Source organism: Garra rufa, chromosome 4, assembly GCF_049309525.1.
Source record: "Garra rufa chromosome 4, GarRuf1.0, whole genome shotgun sequence".
NCBI classification, from domain to species: Eukaryota; Metazoa; Chordata; class Actinopteri; order Cypriniformes; family Cyprinidae; genus Garra; species Garra rufa.
The window spans coordinates 9,468,156-9,490,993 of NC_133364.1; the positions used below are offsets into that span (position 1 = coordinate 9,468,156).

Consider the following 22,838-nt stretch of genomic DNA (forward strand, 5'->3'; position numbering starts at 1 on the left):
TTATTATACTGCATTTAAGTTAGACTTTAACATTAATTTACATTTAATATTCATATAAATATACATTATAAATATAAAAGTAATCTGTCTAAACAGGATTATTTATTTTTTATTTTTTAATATTTATTACACTAAATTTAAGTTAAATTTGATAAATTAACCATTATCTTAATTAATAATTTAATATTTATATAAATATATATTAAAAATCTAAAAATAATGTGTCCAGACCGGATTATTTACATTTAATATTTTGTATTTTATTTTAGTATTTATTATACTGTATTTAAGTCAAATTTGAACAATTAAACATGAATTCACATTTAATATTTATCTAAATATAAATATTTTTTATAAAGAAATTAATATTAATATTACTAATATTTGTATTTGGCACAAACAAATAATAATAATAATATAATGCTATAAAACATTTCTACAGTATTCTGAACTTTCTATTCATTAAATAATCCTGAAATCAAAAACTGAAGGACTGAAGTAATGATGCTGAAAATTCAGCTTTGATCACAGGAATAAATTACATTTCAACATACATTAAAATAGAATAAAATAGAAGAGAGTTATTTTAAATTGTAATAATATTTCACAATAATACTGTATTTCTGGTTGAGCATAAGAGACTTTTTTTAATCATAAAATATTGTGGCTGTTACAATATCCATAAAACTTGAATATAGATTTGGCCAAAAATAAAATAAAATAATTTTCTAGCCAAGCACCAGCACCACCTGGTGGAAAAGAGGGTAAAGGAGAGGTGTAGGCTCCACATACAGCTTGACTTCAGCATTTACTGGATGACTTCCATTCACTTTATTCAATATTGGAGAATCCCGGAAACCTCTTTGTGAAAACCTACCTTTCTGTGTGAAAATGTGAGCTGTATTCCCTCAATATGGTTGCTTGTGCATTGGATAGTGATTAAGCCTTGTGCATAGTGAGGGATAAAATCATCCAGGCCTCATTAGACCCTCGTAATGGGTGAGAAACTCCATCCAAACAGGATGAAGTCGATGCGCAGTAAGCGGGATGAGTCTTAAGGGGATCAAGGAAGAGTGCAAAAGGGAGTCTGGGGCTTCAAATAATGGGATGAGCGCTTAGACGGGTCCATTTAGAGCGCATTAGTCAGTCTGACTGCCGAGCGTGGCGTCCAGACGCTTTTTCAAGAGCGATTTCCGATTTCAATTTCAAATTTAGGCTAGCGTGTATGTGCCAGAGTGAAAACACACGTGACATGCCACACTTATAAACACATGAATGGGTCATCACAGAAACAAATGCTCAAGTCAGCCTGAGAGCTTAGCGGGAAAAACCAGCTTCAGCAGGCCACGGGACATGAAGCGAGAGGTGACGACAGGAAAGAGAGGGAAGGAGGAGTGGGAGGATGTAAAAAAAGAGAGATAATTACTACAGAGTTGGTTGCAGGGGCACACTTTTTTCACCATCTTCCCTGAAGCATGGAGAGAACGGGTGGGATTGGAGAGAATCAGTGTTACAGTAACTCCACGTCCAACACAGTGCATTATGGGAGTGTTATCAGAGAACATGCTAGACTAAAACCTTAAGTCAAGCCCTGATGGCTGTTGTGAAGGTGGGGTGAGCGGAGGAAGGTTCAAGTGTGGTTGCGACTATCGCGTCTGATCAGGTGTACTACATTGTGAGGGTAACTAAAAAAGATAAGATTGTGAAGGAGGAAGACTGTGCTGATGTGAAATGGTTTGTGAAAGTACCTGTGCTGAGGGTCGTGAAATCTTTTTTTTTTTATATATATATATAAACGAAAGAAAGACTAAGGAAAAATTCATCAGATTGCAGTGACTTGCTTTGTTTGGAGAAATAGTCACTGTGTCAGCTTTTTTGTTTAGTCCTTTCAAGAGATTTAGTTATAAAAATGTGTAATTATGTAAATAATATGAGGGAATGAAAATAGTAAGTTGCAGGTTCACACTGCATGTGTCAGAAAAGGAACAGCCAATCAATACTGCATAAACATGAGCCATACAGCTAACAATTTACAATGAAGTACCATTCGTATTTGCATTACAGTAGGTTTCATGAACTAACAACTGTATTGTAAACATATCTAAAACTATTAAAAATCGTTACTTATTTTGTAAATGAAAAAGTTGAAATATAAACCTATATTTGTTTAATTAATTATTATTAATATAAAATGAAAACTATATAATTAATATAAATGAGTATAAAATATTAATATATAAATTTTAATGTAAAAAATATATAAAAACATAAGAATAAAAAAAATTAGAAATGTTGAAATTAGAAATATAATATTAAAAATAATAAAATATTATATATCACTATAAATTAAATATTAAATATATTTTTGGTAATACAATGTTAAAAATATTAAAATATAAAACTATATTTTAAATTAACATTATATGATTAATAAAAAATTATTAATAGAAAAATATTAAATTAAAAACAAACAAATTAAAAAGATCTAAGCTAAGCTCAGTTAAACTGAAAAAAGAAAAAAATTAATTAAAGAAGAAATACAAAATAAACATTAAATATAATTATATCACAATATTAAAATATTATAGATTTTAACAATAAACTAAATATTGTATATATTTTTATGATAATTTTTAAATATAAAACTATAATTTTAATTCATATTATTATAAAATTAAAATTATGTAATAACATAAAAATATAAAACCTAAAAAACAAACAGAAATCTGAAATGAAGATAAACTGAAAAAAGAAAACAATAAATTGAAGTAGAAATATTAAATAAATATTAAATAATTATATATCACAAAAGATTAATGTTAATAAAAATATTAATATAATTAATATAAAAATATTAAACTTAAAAAAAAAAATATAAGAAATGTTGCTTTAGCTAAGGTTACTTAAACTGAAAAACAAAACAATAAATTAAACAAGAAATATTAAATATAATTACATCACAATATTAAAATATTTTATATTATAACCCTTCATATTAAAATATATACAAAAATAAAAACTAACACAAATGACAAGTACAGGCATATATTAAAACAAGTTAAAATTAAAACTAAAAAAATTATTCAAATTATTAATACATATTTGAATAGTATATAACACTAACAATAAACTACTCACCACTGTTAATTCATGTTTTGTTCATAATATTTTAACTATTACTGATTAATACAACTTGAAATGATTATTTTAGGTAAATTATTATTATATAATAATTTTAATAAATGATATACATTATTAGTTCATGACACTTTTTTTTATCAAGTAATGATAACATTTACAAGCTTTTTGTGAAGTGTTACTAGTATATGGACCCTGCACATTCAAATTATTAGCTATAATTACAATGATTGTAATAATTGGATAAAAAGATCTCAGTAGATCTTCCAGTATAAATTGCTGTGGGACACTGTCAAATGCAGCAGTTATTCATCTTTTTAATTTATTAGTAATTATCTTTAGCAATTCTGACATTTTGTTGTCATGTTAAACCAAAGCATATAAGAGGGAAAATATTAAAACTAATAAGATGAATTAAAAATGGCAAAGTGTCCATTGTGAACACAGCTGAATTAGAAATAATTATTGGACCTCGTAAGTATGGGATATGAACGATAACCGTTAAGCGATGAGCACAAGTTAGTTTAAAGATTCATTAAACACAATGTCTGAGATGATCAGCCAATCAGAAGGCTTGGCAGCATCAAGAACTAATCACATGACATTGTAGGAAAGAGACAAAAGAAAAAGCGTTACACACAAAGAGCCAAGCAGGGCGTACTCAGAAAACGCGTCCTCCTGCCACCTGGTTTGAAGGTCACTCTCTCCGACCCACAGCTGAACTTTACACAGCCTGTGGTACAAAAAGAGGGAAAGAGAAAGAGAGAGATGGAAAAGAGGAAGAGACAGTGAGAGAAAGAGAGAGAAAGATGGAGCAGATAGCAGAGAAAGAGAGAGATAAAGGAAACGTACACAAATACACAGTGAGAATGGTAACAGAGGTCAGTAAGCCATGAATTCCTGACAGATAGAGAGAGTGAAGGAGGTGAAGGAGGGGAGGAGTGGCCCTGGGTGGGTGAGCGTCGAGCTGTACGGAAAAGTAGGGGAAGGAAAAGCGCCCCCTGGAGGCACAAGCATCAGCCCTGCAGCTTCATACAAACCAAAGCGTGCGCTTTCTCAGATAGGCGAAGCAAATATTCCTATGTTAAGAGTTGATTCACCTGCACTAGCACAAATAGGGCCAATATATTATCCACCACAAAAATCATAACAACATTCGAGAGGAAAATAACATTTAAATGTCTGCTGGACAAAAGTTTCATCCTGAAGTTTTCTCCTTAAATTTGGAAGACTCACAACTGCTTTATGCGACTAAAACTTTAAAAAAATTATAAATCCAAAACTAAACTATGTTATTTAGGAGTGGGTGATATACGGGTTGAAATTAGTCATAAATACCATCATTTTGGCATAAATTTGCAAAGAATATGAAACACAAACAGTTGCTTATTACTTCAAAATCAACATAAATGCTTATTTTAAACTAAAAAGAGCTAAACCTATTCAATTACCAAAAATAAAATAAAAATCTAATTACAATTTTGTCCTCAAAGTATTTTTATTTTTTAATAAAAAAAAAAAAAAATTTAATTTAAAAATAAAATATTTTTTTATTTTTATACATCAATTTTATTGTAACTACAACAAATGTATTTATTTCAATGGTTAAAATAAGTTTCACACTGCCAAAAAAATAAGTTTTACATTTACAGTGACGCATTGCTGCCACACACACATTATGTTGTAATAACAACATATTTACTCATAATAACATCGTTAAAAAACCATCTCTTCTCATAATGAAATGTTACGTCATTAAAAGTACAATTATCTTGTTAAAATGATATTTTCTCATAATAACGAGTTGTTATGTCAATAAAACAATTATCTCGCTAAAACAACATATTTTCTCGCAATAATGGGCTATGTTGTTAAAACATCATCTTTTCTCATAAAAACAAGATATTATTTTATTAAAATGACAATTGTCTTGTTAAAAATTGATCTTTTCTTGTAATAAGGAGATGTCATGTAGTTTTAACAACGTATTTTCTCGTAATAACGAGATATGTCATGAAAATCTAATTTAAACATCTTTTCTCTTTTCTTGTAATAACGAAATGTTATGTAATTAAAACAACAATTATCTCATTAAAACGACATCTTTTCTCATAATGACAAGATGTTATGTCATTAAAACGTCGATTATCTAATTTAAACTACATCTTTTCTCGTAATAACAAGATGTTATGTCATTAAAACAACAATTATCTTGTTAAAAAGATTGTTTCTCGCAATAACTGGATGATGTTAAAACAACATATTTTCTTGTAATAACAGGATGTTATGACGTTAAAACAACATCTTTTCTCGTAATAATGAGATGTTATGACATTAAGGCGTGAGTTATCTCATTTAGAACAACTTTTTTCTTTTCTTGTAATAACGAGATGTTATGTCATTAAAACAACAATTATTTCATTAAAATAACATCTTTTCTTGCAATAACAAGATGTTATATCGTTAAAATGTCATCTTTTCTTGTAATAACGAGATGTTATGTCATTAAAACAAGATATTATATCGTTAAAATGTCATCTTTTCTTGCAATAACAAGACTTTATATCGTTAAAATGTCATCTTTTCTTGTAATAACGAGATGTTATTTCATTAAAAACATCTTTTCTTGCAATAACAAGATGTTATATCGTTAAAATGTCATCTTTTCTTGTAATAACAAGATGTTATGACATTAAAACAAGATGTTATATCGTTAAAATGTCATCTTTTCTTGCAATAACAAGATGTTATATCGTTAAAATGTCATCTTTTCTTGTAATAACGAGATGTTATTTCATTAAAAACATTTTCTTGCAATAACAAGATGTTATATCGTTAAAATGTCCTCTTTTCTCGTAATAACGAGATGTTATGTCTTTAAAACAACAGTTTCTCGCAATAACAGGACGTTATTTCGTTAAAATGACATCTTTTGTCGTAATAACAGGATGTTATGACGTTAAAACAACATCTTTTCTCGTAATAATGAGATGTTATGACATTAAGACATGAGTTATCTCATTTAGAACAACAACTTTTTTCTTTTCTTGTAATAACGAGATGTTATGTCATTAAAACAACAATTATTTCATTAAAATAACATCTTTTCTTGCAATAACAAGATGTTATATCGTTAAAATGTCATCTTTTCTTGTAATAACGAGATGTTATGTCATTAAAACAAGATATTATATCGTTAAAATGTCATCTTTTCTTGCAATAACAAGACTTTATATCGTTAAAATGTCATCTTTTCTTGTAATAACGAGATGTTATTTCATTAAAAACATCTTTTCTTGCAATAACAAGATGTTATATCGTTAAAATGTCATCTTTTCTTGTAATAACAAGATGTTATGACATTAAAACAAGATGTTATATCGTTAAAATGTCATCTTTTCTTGCAATAACAAGATGTTATATCGTTAAAATGTCATCTTTTCTTGTAATAACGAGATGTTATTTCATTAAAAACATTTTCTTGCAATAACAAGATGTTATATCGTTAAAATGTCCTCTTTTCTCGTAATAACGAGATGTTATGTCTTTAAAACAACAGTTTCTCGCAATAACAGGACGTTATTTCGTTAAAATGACATCTTTTGTCGTAATAACAGGATGTTATGACGTTAAAACAACATCTTTTCTCGTAATAATGAGATGTTATGACATTAAGACATGAGTTATCTCATTTAGAACAACAACTTTTTTCTTTTCTTGTAATAACGAGATGTTATGTCATTAAAACAACAATTATTTCATTAAAATAACATCTTTTCTTGCAATAACAAGATGTTATATCGTTAAAATGTCATCTTTTCTTGTAATAACGAGATGTTATGTCATTAAAACAAGATGTTATATCGTTAAAATGTCATCTTTTCTTGTAATAACGAGATGTTATGTCATTAAAACAAGATGTTATATCGTTAAAATGTCATCTTTTCTTGCAATAACAAGATGTTATATCATTAAAATGTCATCTTTTCTTGTAATAACAAGAAGTTATGACATTAAAACAAGATGTTATATCGTTAAAATGTCATCTTTTCTTGCAATAACAAGATGTTATATCGTTAAAATGTCATCTTTTCTTGTAATAACGAGATGTTATTTCATTAAAAACATCTTTTCTTGCAATAACAAGATGTTATATCGTTAAAATGTCATCTTTTCTTGTAATAACAAGATGTTATGACATTAAAACAACAATTATCTCATTAGATTAACATCTTTTCTTACAATAACGGGATGTTATATCGTTAAAATGTCATCTTTTCTTGTAATAAAGAGATGTTATGTCATTAAAATGTCATCTTTTCTTGTAATAACGAGATGTTATGTAATTAAAACAACAATTATCTCATTAAAATAACATTTTCTTGCAATAACAAGATGTTATATCGTTAAAATGTCATTTTTTCTTGTAATAACGAGATGTCATTAAAACAATTATCTCATTAAAACATCTTTTCTCGCAATAACCATGTTTTGTCGTTAAAACGTCCTCTTTTTCGTAATAAGGAGATGTTATGTCTTTAAAACAACATGCTTTCTCGTAATAACGATGTCAATAAAACAACATTTTCTCGTAATAAGATGTTAAACTGACAGTTTCATGTTAAAACATCTTTTCTTGTAATAATGAGATGTTACGTCATTAAAGCGTCAATTATTTTGTTAAAACGACTTGTAAGATTGTGAAAATTGTGAGTGTTTTATTTATCTTTGTTACTTGTGTGTATTTAGAAAAAAAAAAAAAAAAAAAAAAGCACAGGGTCCAGCTGAGGGCTGTGATGTGTTAGGTTTCTTTATTTTTACCTTGCGAGGTGACACACAGACTGGGCGCAGAGAGCGTGGCGTCACTGGTGTAAGCGGAGCACAGGTTTTCATTAGAAGGGGAGGGTTTGAAGGACTGGAGCAGAGGGCTGCTCCCCCCATCTAACATCCCCCCAGGGGCCAGGAAAGCCTGCTGGGGCGGGTACACAGAGGGAGCGCTCTGCGCAGATAAAGTGCTGGTTGCTGTAAGACCACCGACAAAAACACACGTACATACAGAAGCGCTGATCAGAGCCAGAACACAAAACTCCAACAGTTGGTGGGGTTTGATTCACAAAAATCTTCTTATCACATTTCTTAAGTGCAGTTCTTATTTAATTCTTGAAGGAATAGTACACCCCAAAATTATAATTTGCTTACATCTTCCCATCCAAGATGTAAATGATTTTTTTAATTCATTGTAACAGATTTGGAGAAATGTAGCATTACATCATTTGCTCACCAATGAATCCTCTGTAAGTGAATGGGTGCCACAATGAGTCTCCAAACAGCTGATAAAAACATCACAATAATCCACATTCAGTTTTTTTTCACCTACAAACATGCAAATTTTCACTTTACAAGACATTAATCTACAGAAGCCAGGTTCCGCCACTGAATAAAAAAAATGTAAAAAGGTAATTGTGACTTCTCATTATTATCTTATTATATTATGTTCATATCTCGCAATTCAGAATTTTTTTCTCACAATTGCAAGTTCATATCTCGCAATTCTGCCTTTTTTCTTAGAATTGTGAGATTAACAAAACTAGCAATTGTGAGGAAAAAAATCTGAATTGCAAGTTTGTTTGTATCTCACAATTCTGAGAAAATAAAGAGTTTCATCTCACAATTCTGACTTTATTTCTCACAATAAGGTGAGAAATATAGTTTATATCCTGCAAATTTGACTGTTTTCTCACAATTTCGAGTTTATATCTTGCAATTATGACTACATTACTGTCAATTTCAAGTTTATATGTTGCAATTCTGAGAAGAAAATCAGAATTGCAAGTTTGTTTCGCAGTTCTATGAGAAAAGTCAGACCTGCAAGATGTAAACTCACAGTTGTGAGAAAAAAGTCAGAATTGTGAGATAAGTTGCAATTACCTTTTTATTTTTTATTCAGATGGCAGAAACGGGCATCCATATTAATGGAATGGAATGGTGTGGATTACTTGTGAATTATTGTGATGTTTTTATGAGATGTTTGGACTCTCATTCTGATGGCACCCATTCATTGCAGAGGATCCATTGCAGGTGATTTCATAATGCCAATTTTCTCCAAATGTGCTCCAATGAAGAAATAAACTCATCTACATCTTGGATGGCCTGAGGGTAAATTTTTAGCAAATAGCAGAAACATCTTATGTTTTGTCTACAGAACAATCTTGAGAAGAAAAAAAATGAGAATTTTTTTAGAATATTATATATTCCCAAAAACCAGTTTAGAAGAAATTCATCGTTAAGAATGTTTTGTGAATCCAACCCCTGATTTGCACAAAAAAGGCAAAGCAGAACAAGTGAATACCTGGCTGTACAGGACTCTTGCTGCCCTGTGAGCTACTGCGGCTGGATTTGCTGCTTTTGCTCTTGGTGGGACGCCGTCTGCGGCCGGCTGGGTTCACAACGGGAGGGTTGACCATAGTGGGAGGTGCTTTGCCCAAGCGGGTGAAAAGGGCATCAATCTCTGCCTTCTGCCTGGAGTACAGAGCCTGACTCTCCATCATGTGCCTAGGACGTCACAATTATACCTTTATATCTTTAACTTATGTTACACTGTCTCAACACCTTTACAAAATGTGAACCTGGACCACAAAACCAGTCATAAGGGTCAACTTTTTCTGAATAAATAAGCTTTTCCATTGATGTATGGTTTGTTAAGATAGGACAATATTTGTCCGGGATACAACTATTTGAATATCTGAATCTGAGGGTGCAAAAAAATCCAAATATTGAAAAAAATCACCTTTAAAGTTGTCCAAATGAAGTTCTTAGCAATCTATATTACTAATCAAAAATAAGTTTTGATATATTTACAATAGAAAATTTACAAAATACCTTCATGGAACATGATCTTTACTTAATATCCTAATGATTTTTTGCATAAAAGAAAAATCAATAATTTTGACCCATACAATGTATTTTTGGCTATTGCTGCAAATATATATGTGCTGCTTAAGTTTAGTTTGGTGGTTCAGGGTCACATATATTAATCAAAAACAAACATACTTCTCCCTCAGCTTGCTGACTTCTCTCTTAAAGTCCTCATCCTCAAACTCGGAGTCATTGTCGCTGCTGAAATAGGAGCTGACCGAGTTGTTGAGGCTCCCGGGGCTCTGAGCCGGACCGTTCCCAACAGCTGGATGGGCTTGAGGTACTGGCTGGGGTTCTGGTGGTGGCAAGCTAGCCACAGGAGCCTCATCCTGTGCTCTGCTCACTGAGAAACGGCCCACCCTCGTGTCCGTTTTGGTGGTCACCTGGAAGCGTCCAATGGTGGTGGGCTGGGGCTGGGTTGTCGTCTGGCTGGGGAGAGCAGGGAGGCCGTCGACCACATCTGCTTTCTTGTCTCTGAGGGGAGAGGAGGTTCGGTGCAGTGTGTTTTCAGGGCTAGAGAGAGTGGAGGAAGATGATGAAGAGGAGGTGGTGGTGGAGGAAGAAGACGTGGAGGATGAGTCATGGGAGGTGGTGGGAGTTTGTGGGGCATTCTCCTCAGGAGCTGCTGACACCTGAAAGAGAAAGAGAACAAGAGTGCCACCTGGTGTCATACACAAACACTATGAACATCTCGTTCCTGTCAGTGTATTGAGAATGCAAGGTACCTGGAATCGTCCCAGTTTGTATCCTCCAGCTGCAGGTGGAGCTGCTTGCTCATCATCCAAAGAAAATGGAACTGTAAGAAAATCATCATCAATAAGCAGAGCTGATAATGTGCTCATGTTATATAAAAACAGGGTTAACGTTTTAGCTGCCTATTGTTTGTTTAAAGAACAGGTTAATGTAATATTGGCAGCACATACCTGGCTGTCCTCCAGGTGGCATCCCAGTGACAGATGACTACAGAGACAAAAAAAGGGTGAGAATCAGATGACAGACATTGTAAACCAATACAACATTATACACATACATGTATACATGTGTGTGTGTGTGTGTGTGTGTGTGTGTGTGTGTGTGTGTATATATATATCCTACACACACATATACACACATATACATATACATATACATACATATACATATATACATATATATATATATACATACACATACACACACACACACACACACACACACACACACACACACAGGACACTGTATATATGTGTCCTACACACACACACACACACACACACAGAAAAATGGAGTTTTAAAAAACTAATACATTTCTTTAAAAAATTATATATTAAGATTATATATTATGATTAATTAGATAAATATATATATAGATAAAAAAAACTAACTAAAAACTAAATCTAAATATAGAAATAAAAACAAAGTAAAAATAACAAATATTATAAAATACATCAGATAATTATAAATATGGACTTGTAAATATTATATGATCATAAATTAGATAAATGTAAATAAATATTAAAAAAATCTCTTTCTCTCTCTATATAAATATAATTAAAGTAAAAAATACAATAAATTAATATATTATTAATTAGTATATTATTAACTATATATTATTAAAAATGAGGACAAATATGGATTAAAAAACAAAAAATATCTCCCTCTCTCTCTTTTTATATATGATAGATAGATAGATAGATAGATAGATAGATAGATAGATAAACTAAAACAAAAAATATGACTAATTAACTGACATGTTTGTATATATATATAATTAAAAAAATAATATATTATAAATATTACATACGATCATAAATTAGATATCAGAAAGAATTACAATTCACACAAATTATTTATATTAATTATAGCTTATATTACTATATATACTTAAATAATACCAATTACTACATATATATAATAATATTAGAATTATTATACTAAAAGCAAAGAGTACCACAGAAAACATTCTTTGTTTCTGCTGCGGAGATTTGAGGAGCTAATTCACTGGTTTAATGCAGTTTTTTTTATCTGAGAAGCATTTGTTTCATCTGTTCTTTGTGTATGGAAAGTTCCAGTTGCTGTGTTTTGAATCTTTAACTGCAATAAATCAAATCAGACAGATCCGGCACTCGATCCACGTGTGCTGGTGTTTTTTTCGGCCAGACCCCTGTCGGCGTGCGTGTACCTGGTGCGTGACACTGCTGATTGGGACGGTCTCTGGACTCAGCGCCCGTCTCAGCTGGGCATCCAGATCCTCCAGGGGCTGCTGGGACTAAATAATCCATTTCGGCAATTAGTCAAGTTCACTTAGGTCCAAGAAACACACGCATGCAGCCTCGTACACTTATTACTCATGGCAAGTGCACACAAATACAGCAGGGGAACAGTGTATCTAATTAACTTCTGCATGAGATGATCTCTTACAGTAAGTAACGGGTCAGATGACCACTGCCTGGAAAAACGAAATGCTTTTAATCCAAGCTGAGGCTTCCTTTTCATGTTGCACTACATATTTGTGAAATGGAGAGTAAATCCTTTAATTGGGCCACGTAGCGCGGTTCCTGAAATGTTTTGTATGGGTTGAGTGCTATTCACAAGTGATGGCCGAAACATATCACATCAAATCTACGGGATTAGAGAAAGTCTCTTGTGTTTAGTACGAATCGCCTTGAGCAGAAGGGAAGGATTTTCTTTGAGTATGCAAGCAGGGTTCAGTTTGGAACAAGGGAAATTACATTATATAACATCTGAATGACTCTGATTAACCGAGAATTGACCAAACTCAGGGTTCGTACAGATACTGTAAAATTAAATTTCAAGGACTTTTTAAGCATTATTTTTTATTTTTAAGGACTTCAATCAGAGATCTCACTTATCAAACAATGGCTTCCATTTCAAATTCTAAAAAAGAGAAATAGATAAATAATAATATACTAATAAAAAATGGCAAAAATCAAATGAAGCACATGCAAAGTATTACTACTAAAGTATTACTTAAGTATACTACACTTTTACTATAGTAAATCCACTGTTATTTTTCGTAAGGGATTTGTGTGTGTGTATACTACTTTTTTATATAACTGTGCCGTATTAATGATTTAATATTTTCTACTGTTTAAGAAAAAAAAAATCATTAACAAACTTGTTCTGAAATTCTGATCTGAAATGATTCCAACGATTCTCTGATCTGAAACGATTCGGTTCCGATCTAAAGCAAAAGATTAGCAAATCTGTTTCGAATTTCCGCTCCACAATCCACGCAGTTCCGATCTAAAACAAATGATTTGCGTTCCGCGCTTGAAGTTCCGATCTAAAGCAAAAGATTTGCAAACCCATTCGGAAGTTCCCATCTAAAGCAAAAAAAATTAGCGAACCAGTTCCGAAGTTCTGATCTAAATCAAATGATTCACGTTCCGCGCTCCGAAGTTCCGATCAAAATATTTGCAAACCCGTTCCGAAATTACGATCTAAGCAAAATATTCGCAAACCCATTCCGAAGTTCCGTTTTAAAGCAAAACAAATTGCGAATCCATCCAGAAGTTCTGATATAAATCAAAAGATTTGCGAACCCGTTCCAATCTAAGTCAAATGGTTTACGATCCACACTCCGAAGTTCTGATCTAAATCAAATGATTCATGATCCACGCTCCGAAGTTTCGATCGAAAGCAAAAGATTTGCAAACCTGTTCGGAAGTTCTGATCTAAATAAAAAGATTTGTGAACCCCTTCCACTCTAAGTCAAATGATTCAAGATCCACGCTCTGAAGTTCCGATCTAAATGAAATGATTTGCATCATACGTGATGCCGTTTTCTTTACAATCACAAATTTCCAGTTTTCCCCTCCTCAACGGCAGAGAAAAAGAGAAAGAGCAGAGTTAATGAGTGTCACAGGTCATGCTCCTAACTGGCCTCAAAGGAAAGCTACGCCATGCAGCGGTTTGATTCTTATGCGATTAAGTCTCTTTACTACATGCTCTGCGTGTTTTACAGGAATGCAACTATATAAAACCAGAGTGAGACAGAGAGAGATAGAAGAAGAAAAGGGCACCTGAGTTAAACAAGGTCCTGGGAAGGGTGGTAGGTGCTCTGTGGGCGGCGTGCCAGCCTGATCTGGGCCGACAGGCAACACCTAATGAATGAAGACGGAAGAGAGCATCTAAAGCACTGTAAAGAACCAGAGCCGGCAGAGGTGCCAATGAACCGCCACAAAGCTACATGCAGCGTAAAGACTGAGCGTTATGGTCAAAGCTGTACTTTTAAAATGTCACTAAAGCTTTACTATAATATTATGTGTCAGTGTCAGTTGAGTTATATGGTATTCATGTAGGATTACAATGACATGCATCTCAAGAGCCATGCAGAAACTGGGTTTAAAAACACACTACAAAATCAAACAGGTTTTTATATTGTTAGTCTGAGAGAGGGAGGTTAAAATGTGATGTTAAAGACAAGAAAAGTGTTTGCTTTAACTGGCACCATGATGTCAAACCTATTTGCATTGTGACATTATTTTTGACAACTATGCCCTAAATTTACATTACTGCAATATATACACACTACACTGCATACTTACTACCATTAAAAAGTTTTTATTTTATTTAAAACAGCATTTATTTATAATTTAATTTTTTTGTAACATTATAAACATCTTCACTGTTTCTTTTGATCTTTTCTTGCTGGAAAAATTAAGTCAAATTCAAGAGTTTACTTTTAATTTTAATAAAAATAAATCTTAACTTTGCTAGAAAATAGACTTTATTTGCTTCCTAAAAAAAATAGTTTTTTTTTTTTTTGATTTTGCGATAAAGGTTAACCTTTAAACCTAGTATACTTACTACCATTATTTATTTATTAATTTTTTCAGAAATCTTTGATGAATAAATAATTTTTATTAAAAGTTATTTTAATTACAAATTAATTTAAAATAAATATACTCTTATATGTTATACTATTACTATTGTATAATTTATATTTAATTAATTTTTTTTTTTTTTTTTTTACAAATTATAGCATTGAAATTATAATTTTTTTTGCATTACAGCACTTACAATTGAGGGACAGTTTACTTTAAATTTTAATAAAAATAATTCCACAATTAAAAATAAAAATCCTAAATGCGCTAAAATTAGGCTTCATTTGCTTTCTAAAAAATAGAATTAATTTTGCGGTAAAGGTTAACCTTTAAACCTTGTATACTTACTACAATTATTTATTTATTTAAAAAAATTTTAATGGATACAAAATTCAAAAGAACAGCAATTATTTAAAATTTTAAAATATTTTTTGCAACATTATAATCAACTTTATTGCATCTTTGGTCAATTTAATGCGTCGAAAAAACATTAATTTCTTTTAAATAGTAATAACGTAAATGATTCTGCCTGGACACATTATTTTTTTTACATTCAGAATTAAATATGTTATTTTAATTACAAATAAATTTGAAAGGGATTAATATAAATCAAGTATTTTTTGCATTACAGCTTTTAATTTGAATGAAATGAATGCCACCATGTAAAAAAATCTTAACTGTGCTAAAACAGGCTTTATTTGCTTTCTAAAAAACAATTATTTTTCTTTTGATTTTGCGACATGACCTATACAAGCTGACAGGTCTCTTAAGATTGACCTTTAAACCAGACTTCGACAGCCTTTTGACTTTTTGAGTAATCGGTCACTCACCGGTAATCTTGATAACGGCGCTTTGGATGGAGTCGTCTGACTGTAGCCGACAGGAGTAGACGCATTACCCATGGAGGTCAAAGGAGATCCCGTGGGCTGACCGGAGGAGTTCAGGGGTAAACTAGTGGGAGGGAGTGGGGTGCCGCTAGGAGTGGCGCAGGCAGTTGGAGAGGAGGTGCCAGGGACGCTTGCGGCTGCCAAGGGATCAGATGTGACATCAGACTGGGCAGAGGGCGGACCAGAGCCCAGGTCCATGAAGAGCGAGCGCAGCTTTTTATCCAGAGCATGAATGTCATCAACACCCTTTCCCTGCGGGTCGCTGTCACATTCCACACAATGTGCGTGGCTCTGATTGGGCACGGTGGAGGTTTGAGGTTGACTGTGCACGGGTGTAGGCTGCAAGACTGGTATATTGGTGGTGGGCACTTGTGACTGAGCAGTCGAGGCGGGAATAGCCGTGGTGGTGGAAGATGCAAGCTGAGGTGTCTGGATGGCTGTGGTTGGGATGACTGGTGGCGTAAGCTGAGCTGATGTTGAGGGAATGGGCTGTTCACTACTGCCACCAGAAACAGATCCCATAGGAGTCACAGGGTGAGCAAGCGGGGCAGTACAAGCAGGTACAGGCATGGGGACTGAGGTTTGGGGGAAGGATGTGACAGCAGGCACAGCTGGCATTGGCAGAGAGGAAGGGGCAGAAATAACACTGATGGCAGCAGGTACAGCCTGACTTTGAGGATGAGGGAGTTGCGAATGAGCTGGAGGGGAGGTCACGGAGGAGGCAGGAAGGGTAGGAGGAGGAGATGATGACCCTGGAGGGTTTATGGAGACGGAGGGAAGAGACGGTGAAGAGGTCACTTCAGAACACACAATGGGGGGAGGAATGACCACTGGGGCGGCGCTAGAGGACAAGGGTGTTGCGGCGGGAACCAGAGGGGGCATGGAGACATGGAGCATTGGAGGCGCAGTACTGGGACCCGGGTCAAACCGACCCTGACGCATTTCAGAAAACGCCTGCTGTAGACTGACGGCAGACGCAGACATAGAAAGGCCCAAGGCAGGCGGTGGAACTGACACAGCTGATGAAGGAAAATTCAGGGCAGAAATGAGTATGTGGTTATACAAGTTGTCAAATATGCTATATCATCTAGTCTAGGCTATTTGTACTAGAGGCGAGGATGGACAGTAAAGGGGAAGTTCACTTCCTGAACAAACCCTTGTCATCCAAGATATTCATGTCTTTCTTTCTTCAGTGGTAAATAAATTGTTTTTTGAGAAAAACATTTCAGGATTCTTCTCCATATAGTGGACTTCTATGGTGCCTCGAGTTTGAAATTCCAAAATGCAGTTTAAATTTGGTTTCAAACGATCCCAAATGCGGTCCCAGTCTTATCTAGCGAATAATTTATCAACTTTTTAACCTTAAACGCTAGTCTTGTCTTGCTCTGCCTTAACTTTTTTCCGGTTCAAGACTATTAGGTTATGTCAAAAAAAATCATTTTCTCCCTCAACTTCAAAATCGTCCTACGTCCCTGTTTTACATTTTTTGTTAAGGGTGTTTGATCGTCTTTTCATGTTCACTTTGCAAACACTGGGTCCGTGCTTCTGCAGCGATGTAGGATGATTTTGAAATGATTTTTGAAGTTGAGGGAGAAAATGAGATGGGAGTTTTTCAACATACCCTAACTGTCTTGAACCGGAAAAAACAAAGTTCAGGCAGAGCAAGACAAGACAAGACAAGAGTGTTTGAGATTAAAAAGCATATAAATTGTAATTTTCAAAAACAAAATAACCATTTTGCTAGATAAGACCCTTCTCCCTCGGCTACAACTGCATTTAGGATCATTTGAAGCCGCATTTAAACTGAATTTTGAAAGTACAAACTCAGGGCACCATAGAAGTCCACTATATGGACAAAAATCCTAAAAAGTTTTCCTCAAAAAACAATTTCTTTACGACTAAAGAAAGAAAGACATGAACACCTTGGATGACAGACATTATCTGTAAACTTTTGTTCTTGAAGTGAGCATCGTATATTACAAATATTGTTTTTTCCTTGACTAATTGCTTTTGTAGCATCTGCTAAATGCATAAATGCATTATCTAACATAACATTATTTCATATAGTACACTCACAGGATGAAGGCTCTTCGATTGTGGGTTGAGGTGAGCTAAAGAACTGTTCCCTCAGTCTGGATTCAGGCACTGGACTCACAATAAACCTGCGGCCTGCCGAGTGAACCACCTGAGCAGCTGAACTAGGTGGCACACCTGGAAAAAACAAGCAGAGAAGAGAAGACCTCAGTACTGATGCATGATTAAAAAGCATTGTAACTTGCTGGGATTGAGCTCTACCTTGTTCAAGAGGCGCAGATATGGTGGGTATATGCTGCTCGTGATCACTGACAGTCTGGAATCATTTGGTTGAGACTGTTAACTGACGTTTGCAAGAATTATTTCAACATAAATGAAGTACGAGAAGGCACGTACCAGGCTGCGCTCTCTCTCCACACCTTTCTCATCCGCTGTTTCTATGACCTCTCGAATCTGCTCGATGAAATACTCGCGCTCGCTCTCTAGAATGAACTCACTTTGTACCTAACACATGACGTGAAGGAAACAATGCCTCTTCTTAATGAGTTTTGGCAGCTCAAAGTGTATTTTGGAAACAGAAATGTAATTCTATTTTACATCAGATCAAAAGAAATCACAAGTTAATTGAGCGTATCTGTTCAGTATTAAAAATGCGGGCGGTGTTTCAAGTTACCATTATCTGTGCAATTTCCTCCGGGTTATCGCCGTCGAGATCAAACTTGAAAGTCACCATTTTTCTGTTGTGTGTTTCTAATTGACACTCCGCAACTCTGTCGCCCATGCTGGAGATCTAAAACAACAGAGAGGTTGTTGAATGTCCTCTGTTTTATCAAAAGCAATACAAGAAAAAGGTGTGTTGGACGTACATTAAGAACATTGAGCTTGGCCTTAGAGGTTTTTTCATGCCGTGAACGGCTGCGAACTGATCTGCGCTGGTGTCGTTTGGTAGAACGGCCCTCATGCCTGCCAGCCGTCATGCCCTCATTGCCATCGCTGAGCCCAGACGCCACATCAGAATGACAGCTAATGGAAAAAAAAAAGATATGAAAACACATTACGGCTTTAATAACACAGCACAATGAATTCTGAAATCACTGTGTGTAGTAGTGTTGCATGATATACCGGTACTAAAAAGGTATCACAATACCCTGCTTTTAAAAAGATACGATACCACATTTTACTAGTACTGGTACGTTAAGAATGCATTTTGATAAGAGCCATTATTTCCTGAGTGTTTCTTTGGCGTCCTACGATTAAAACGCAGACAGATCACGGGATGCAGTCATAAAAATGGAATTTACTGTATATTTACGTGGAATACGTGGAAGGAATTTGCCTATTTAAATATGAATCCTGTTTTCAGCCTCTGCCGCCTCAATGAGTACATGAAAACATAAACATAATCGCTGGAACGACTGAGAGTCACTTCATGAGCATTTTACTGTTACTTTTGAGAAAAACCATCGTCATATCATAGGTTTGACAGCAACCTGTCAAAATAAAAGTCTGATTTAACTTTAAGAAATGTAACTTAATGTAATGACAGTGCTACTTACTACTAATAAAATATTATTAAAACAATATTTAAGAAATATTTACAGAATTTATTTACTAGAAATTTGTAAATACACAGAACAGTATTTCTGAAAAAATAAATAAATAAATACTTAAATAAAAATATAACATAAACAATAAATATATAATATAATGCATGAATTCTTTATTAACTCTAATGAATCTTTATCAATTAATTAGACATGCTTTTGATTATTAAAATGTATTGAAACTATTAAAATGGAATCCGGACAATTAATGGAATGATTCACAGAATTTGATAAAAATAAAACTGATAATAATAACAACAAGTATTTTATAGGGCCTTAAACATTTTTTTGGTAAACCTTTAATAAACTGCTGTTAAATTGTGTAAGTTTCAGGATTTTAATTAATTTGACTTTTTAATAAATTTTTGTCATGTAACCATTAAAACAGAGTCGAGAAAAATTAAAACGGAAAAAATAAGATACGATTTGGCTTTATCCTTAGCAAACTTAACAATGATTTTAAAGATCTCTACATACCTGTAGGCTTGGTAGTGATTTTAGCATTTAATTTTATTTTATTTTTTTAAAGGAGGATGAATTTATTATATTTTTAAATAGATAAAATAATTATAGCCTCCATTTAAAACATCTATTATTCAATTACTTTTCCTGATGTTCTACGTTTTTGTCTGGGCTCAGTAATAGTATCGAGATATTTTAGTCAGGTATCGTATCAAAGTCAAAATTTTGAGACAACACTAGTGTCTACTGTTTTTCACCTATTAATAAACTGTCACTAAACCGGCTGCTAAAATGGTGATTCTTACCTCTCCACAGCAGGAGTTTGGAGTTGTGACAGCTCTGTCGTCAAAGTCTGAGAGATGCTATGAGATGTCTGGAAGAGCAAATGACAAAAACGGGATGTAAGTGATGCAAACAGATCAAAGAAGACCAAACAAAATGCATGTCTAAATAAAAACTACAACTGCTTCAGGCAAAGCCTGAGTGTTTTTTTTTTTGAAAAAATAGATCTTATTTCACAGCCAAGAAAAGAAAGGACGCTGCTAAAGACAACTAAGCTTCCCAGACAAACATAAAAATGACCAAGACATGTCAATACATTAGCTTTGCCCTATAAAGCAAACAAAAACTATCTGCTCTGATACGTTTGGGGCCGGTTCGGTCCGTTCCAGGTACCTGCGCTGGGGTGTCTGCTGGCAAACACAGATGTTCGGGTGGGGAGGGGACTGTGGCCACAAGGATGGTTGGCACAGATGTCGCTAGAGGTGGTATCAATTGGGGTAGATGGGGCGGCAGCGCTGACGGGGACGTGGCTGGCACAGGCACGGCTAGCGCTTCAGGCACTGCTTGCTGCGGAAACGGGGCAACTGCTATAGTTGGCGCGCAGAGAAGCTGCGGGGAAGTACGAGAGGGGTAGCTGAATCAGATCAGTGGTTGGGAAGATGGAGGAAGAGGGAAATGTATCTGCAAGCACCGACCGGGGGGAGATGGAGACGGCAAGGCCAGTTTATGTGCAATGTCTTAATAAACCGAAGGCAAACAATCACGAGATCAGACCACATGACGGAGACGGCATGCCGCGGGGTGAGCGGAGGATCACAACGACCGCAAGCAAAACACACATGAAAAACAAACGGCAAACGCTTATTAGATTAAGATAGGAGGGGCTCCTCTCTAAGTGCCTATAAACGTTGTCAATGTCAACAAGAACTAGGGTGACCACCCGTCCCGCGTAGCGCGTGCGCGCACAGCGTTTGAAGCCCAATTCATGCGTCAGGCAAATTGAGACCGTGTCACGCATAATCAATGCTTGCTCAAAAAAAAAGTTGGTCACTCTATCCTCGAGCCCCAGGCAGCCAAACGAACATTACTTGACAGTTCAGCATGCTACTGTTGCCACACCCACCCTTCACTTGAACTACTGACTAGGTTGTTGTCAACTTTTTCATTGTTGTCATGACAGCGCTAGGAAGGAACTTTTAGATGTGCGCTTTCCAATTCGAAAAATGGAGAAAGAGACTGAGTCTGAGGCACCGCCATCATCAATTAAAAAGAGAAGGTGTGGGTACAAGAAAGACTGGGAAAATGAATATTTGTGGCTGAAAGGTGTTCTCGTTCCGTGAACCCCTGGAGTTGTGAGTTAAGACTTTTTTTTTTTTTTTTCCCAACTGTTCCTGTGGTGTTGAGCAACTACAATTCCTGTTAATCCTATAATTTTATATTCTAATTTATTTAAAGTGAATAAATTGTAATGAAAAATAAATAAAATTAAATAGCTTAAGTAAATCGTAAGTGGAAGTGCATCTGTCAATTCATTGAAAGTTCAAAATACTATGAATCTTTATTTAGAAAATAAATACACATTGGTTGGCCTATTCATGAGCATACATCAGCAATTACACATGTTTAGGGGAATAGAGCATTATTAATATACCATTTAAGGTGGTATGTGCTAGAAATGGGTAAACCACTATCAGTGAGTCTGCCCGTGGGGTGGGGGCACCGCTGCGCCAGGCAGTGTCCCACATTGTCCCTCAGAAACATACCCCTTGTCCCCCCTTGGGCTTATTAGCAGGTGGTCACCCTAACAAGAACACACAAAATAAAATCCAAATCCAGCACCACATCAAACACATATAACACAATTTATCTGATTTATCTGATAAAATACAATTAAACAACTTTTCTGAGCCACTACAGTGTATCTTAGCCAAAGGTAAGAAGACAATAGCTCTGCGCTGAACACTGGGAACTGAACAGACTGATCTCTTTACCACACAACTGACAATCATGCAACATACAGGCAGAAACATGCCAGAAAACATCAATCAAACAAGGACAGCTGAGGCACGTCACAGAGAGACGGCCACAGATATACTGTACATTGTTTGGAAACTGTAAAAGGAGGAAAGAAAAACAAACAAAAAGAAAGAAAAGAAAACTTCTACAAAGTAATTTACGATTTAGTTACATTTACCATGCAGTTACATGAAACTGCATTCAAATTGTAGTTTATTTCTATAATGTATATGTATATATATATATATATATATATGTGACCCTGGACCACAAAACCAGTCTTAAGTCGCTGGGGTATATTTGTAGCAATAGCCAAAAATACATTGCATGGGTCAAAATTTTTTATTTTTCTTTTATGCCAAAAATCATTAAGAAATTAAGTAAAGTTCATGTTCCATGAAGATTTTTTGTAAAATTCCTTCTGTAAACATATCAAAATGTAATTTTTGATTTGTAATATGCATTGTTAAGAACCTAATTTGGACAACTTTAAAGGTGATTTTCTCAGTCTTTTTGATTTTTTTGCACCCTTAGATTCCAGATTTTCAAAAAGATGTATCTCAGCCAAATATTGTCCTATCCTAACAAACCATACATCAATAGAAAGCTTATTTATTGAACTTTCATATGATGTATAAATCTCAGTTTTGTCAAATTTAACCTTATGACTG

At 34.3% G+C, this 22,838-nt stretch overlaps 1 protein-coding gene across 1 annotated transcript in view; it reads right to left on the minus strand.

Annotated features, from left to right (window-relative positions):
* The window catches only part of wnk1b (WNK lysine deficient protein kinase 1b), a 108,327-nt gene that overhangs the window by 8,219 nt on the left and 77,270 nt on the right, over positions 1 to 22,838 (minus strand). Inside the window, exons 15-29 of the mRNA XM_073837700.1 lie at positions 20,545 to 20,760; positions 20,175 to 20,242; positions 18,670 to 18,826; positions 18,477 to 18,593; positions 18,223 to 18,307; positions 17,846 to 18,064; positions 15,713 to 16,788; positions 14,079 to 14,159; positions 12,215 to 12,301; positions 10,977 to 11,013; positions 10,779 to 10,849; positions 10,189 to 10,685; positions 9,488 to 9,690; positions 7,960 to 8,160; positions 3,779 to 3,871 (exon numbers count right to left, since the gene is read on the minus strand). Of these exons, the coding sequence (XP_073693801.1) occupies positions 3,779 to 3,871; positions 7,960 to 8,160; positions 9,488 to 9,690; positions 10,189 to 10,685; positions 10,779 to 10,849; positions 10,977 to 11,013; positions 12,215 to 12,301; positions 14,079 to 14,159; positions 15,713 to 16,788; positions 17,846 to 18,064; positions 18,223 to 18,307; positions 18,477 to 18,593; positions 18,670 to 18,826; positions 20,175 to 20,242; positions 20,545 to 20,760 (3,208 nt within the window). The remainder of the gene's footprint in view (positions 1 to 3,778; positions 3,872 to 7,959; positions 8,161 to 9,487; positions 9,691 to 10,188; positions 10,686 to 10,778; positions 10,850 to 10,976; positions 11,014 to 12,214; positions 12,302 to 14,078; positions 14,160 to 15,712; positions 16,789 to 17,845; positions 18,065 to 18,222; positions 18,308 to 18,476; positions 18,594 to 18,669; positions 18,827 to 20,174; positions 20,243 to 20,544; positions 20,761 to 22,838) is intronic.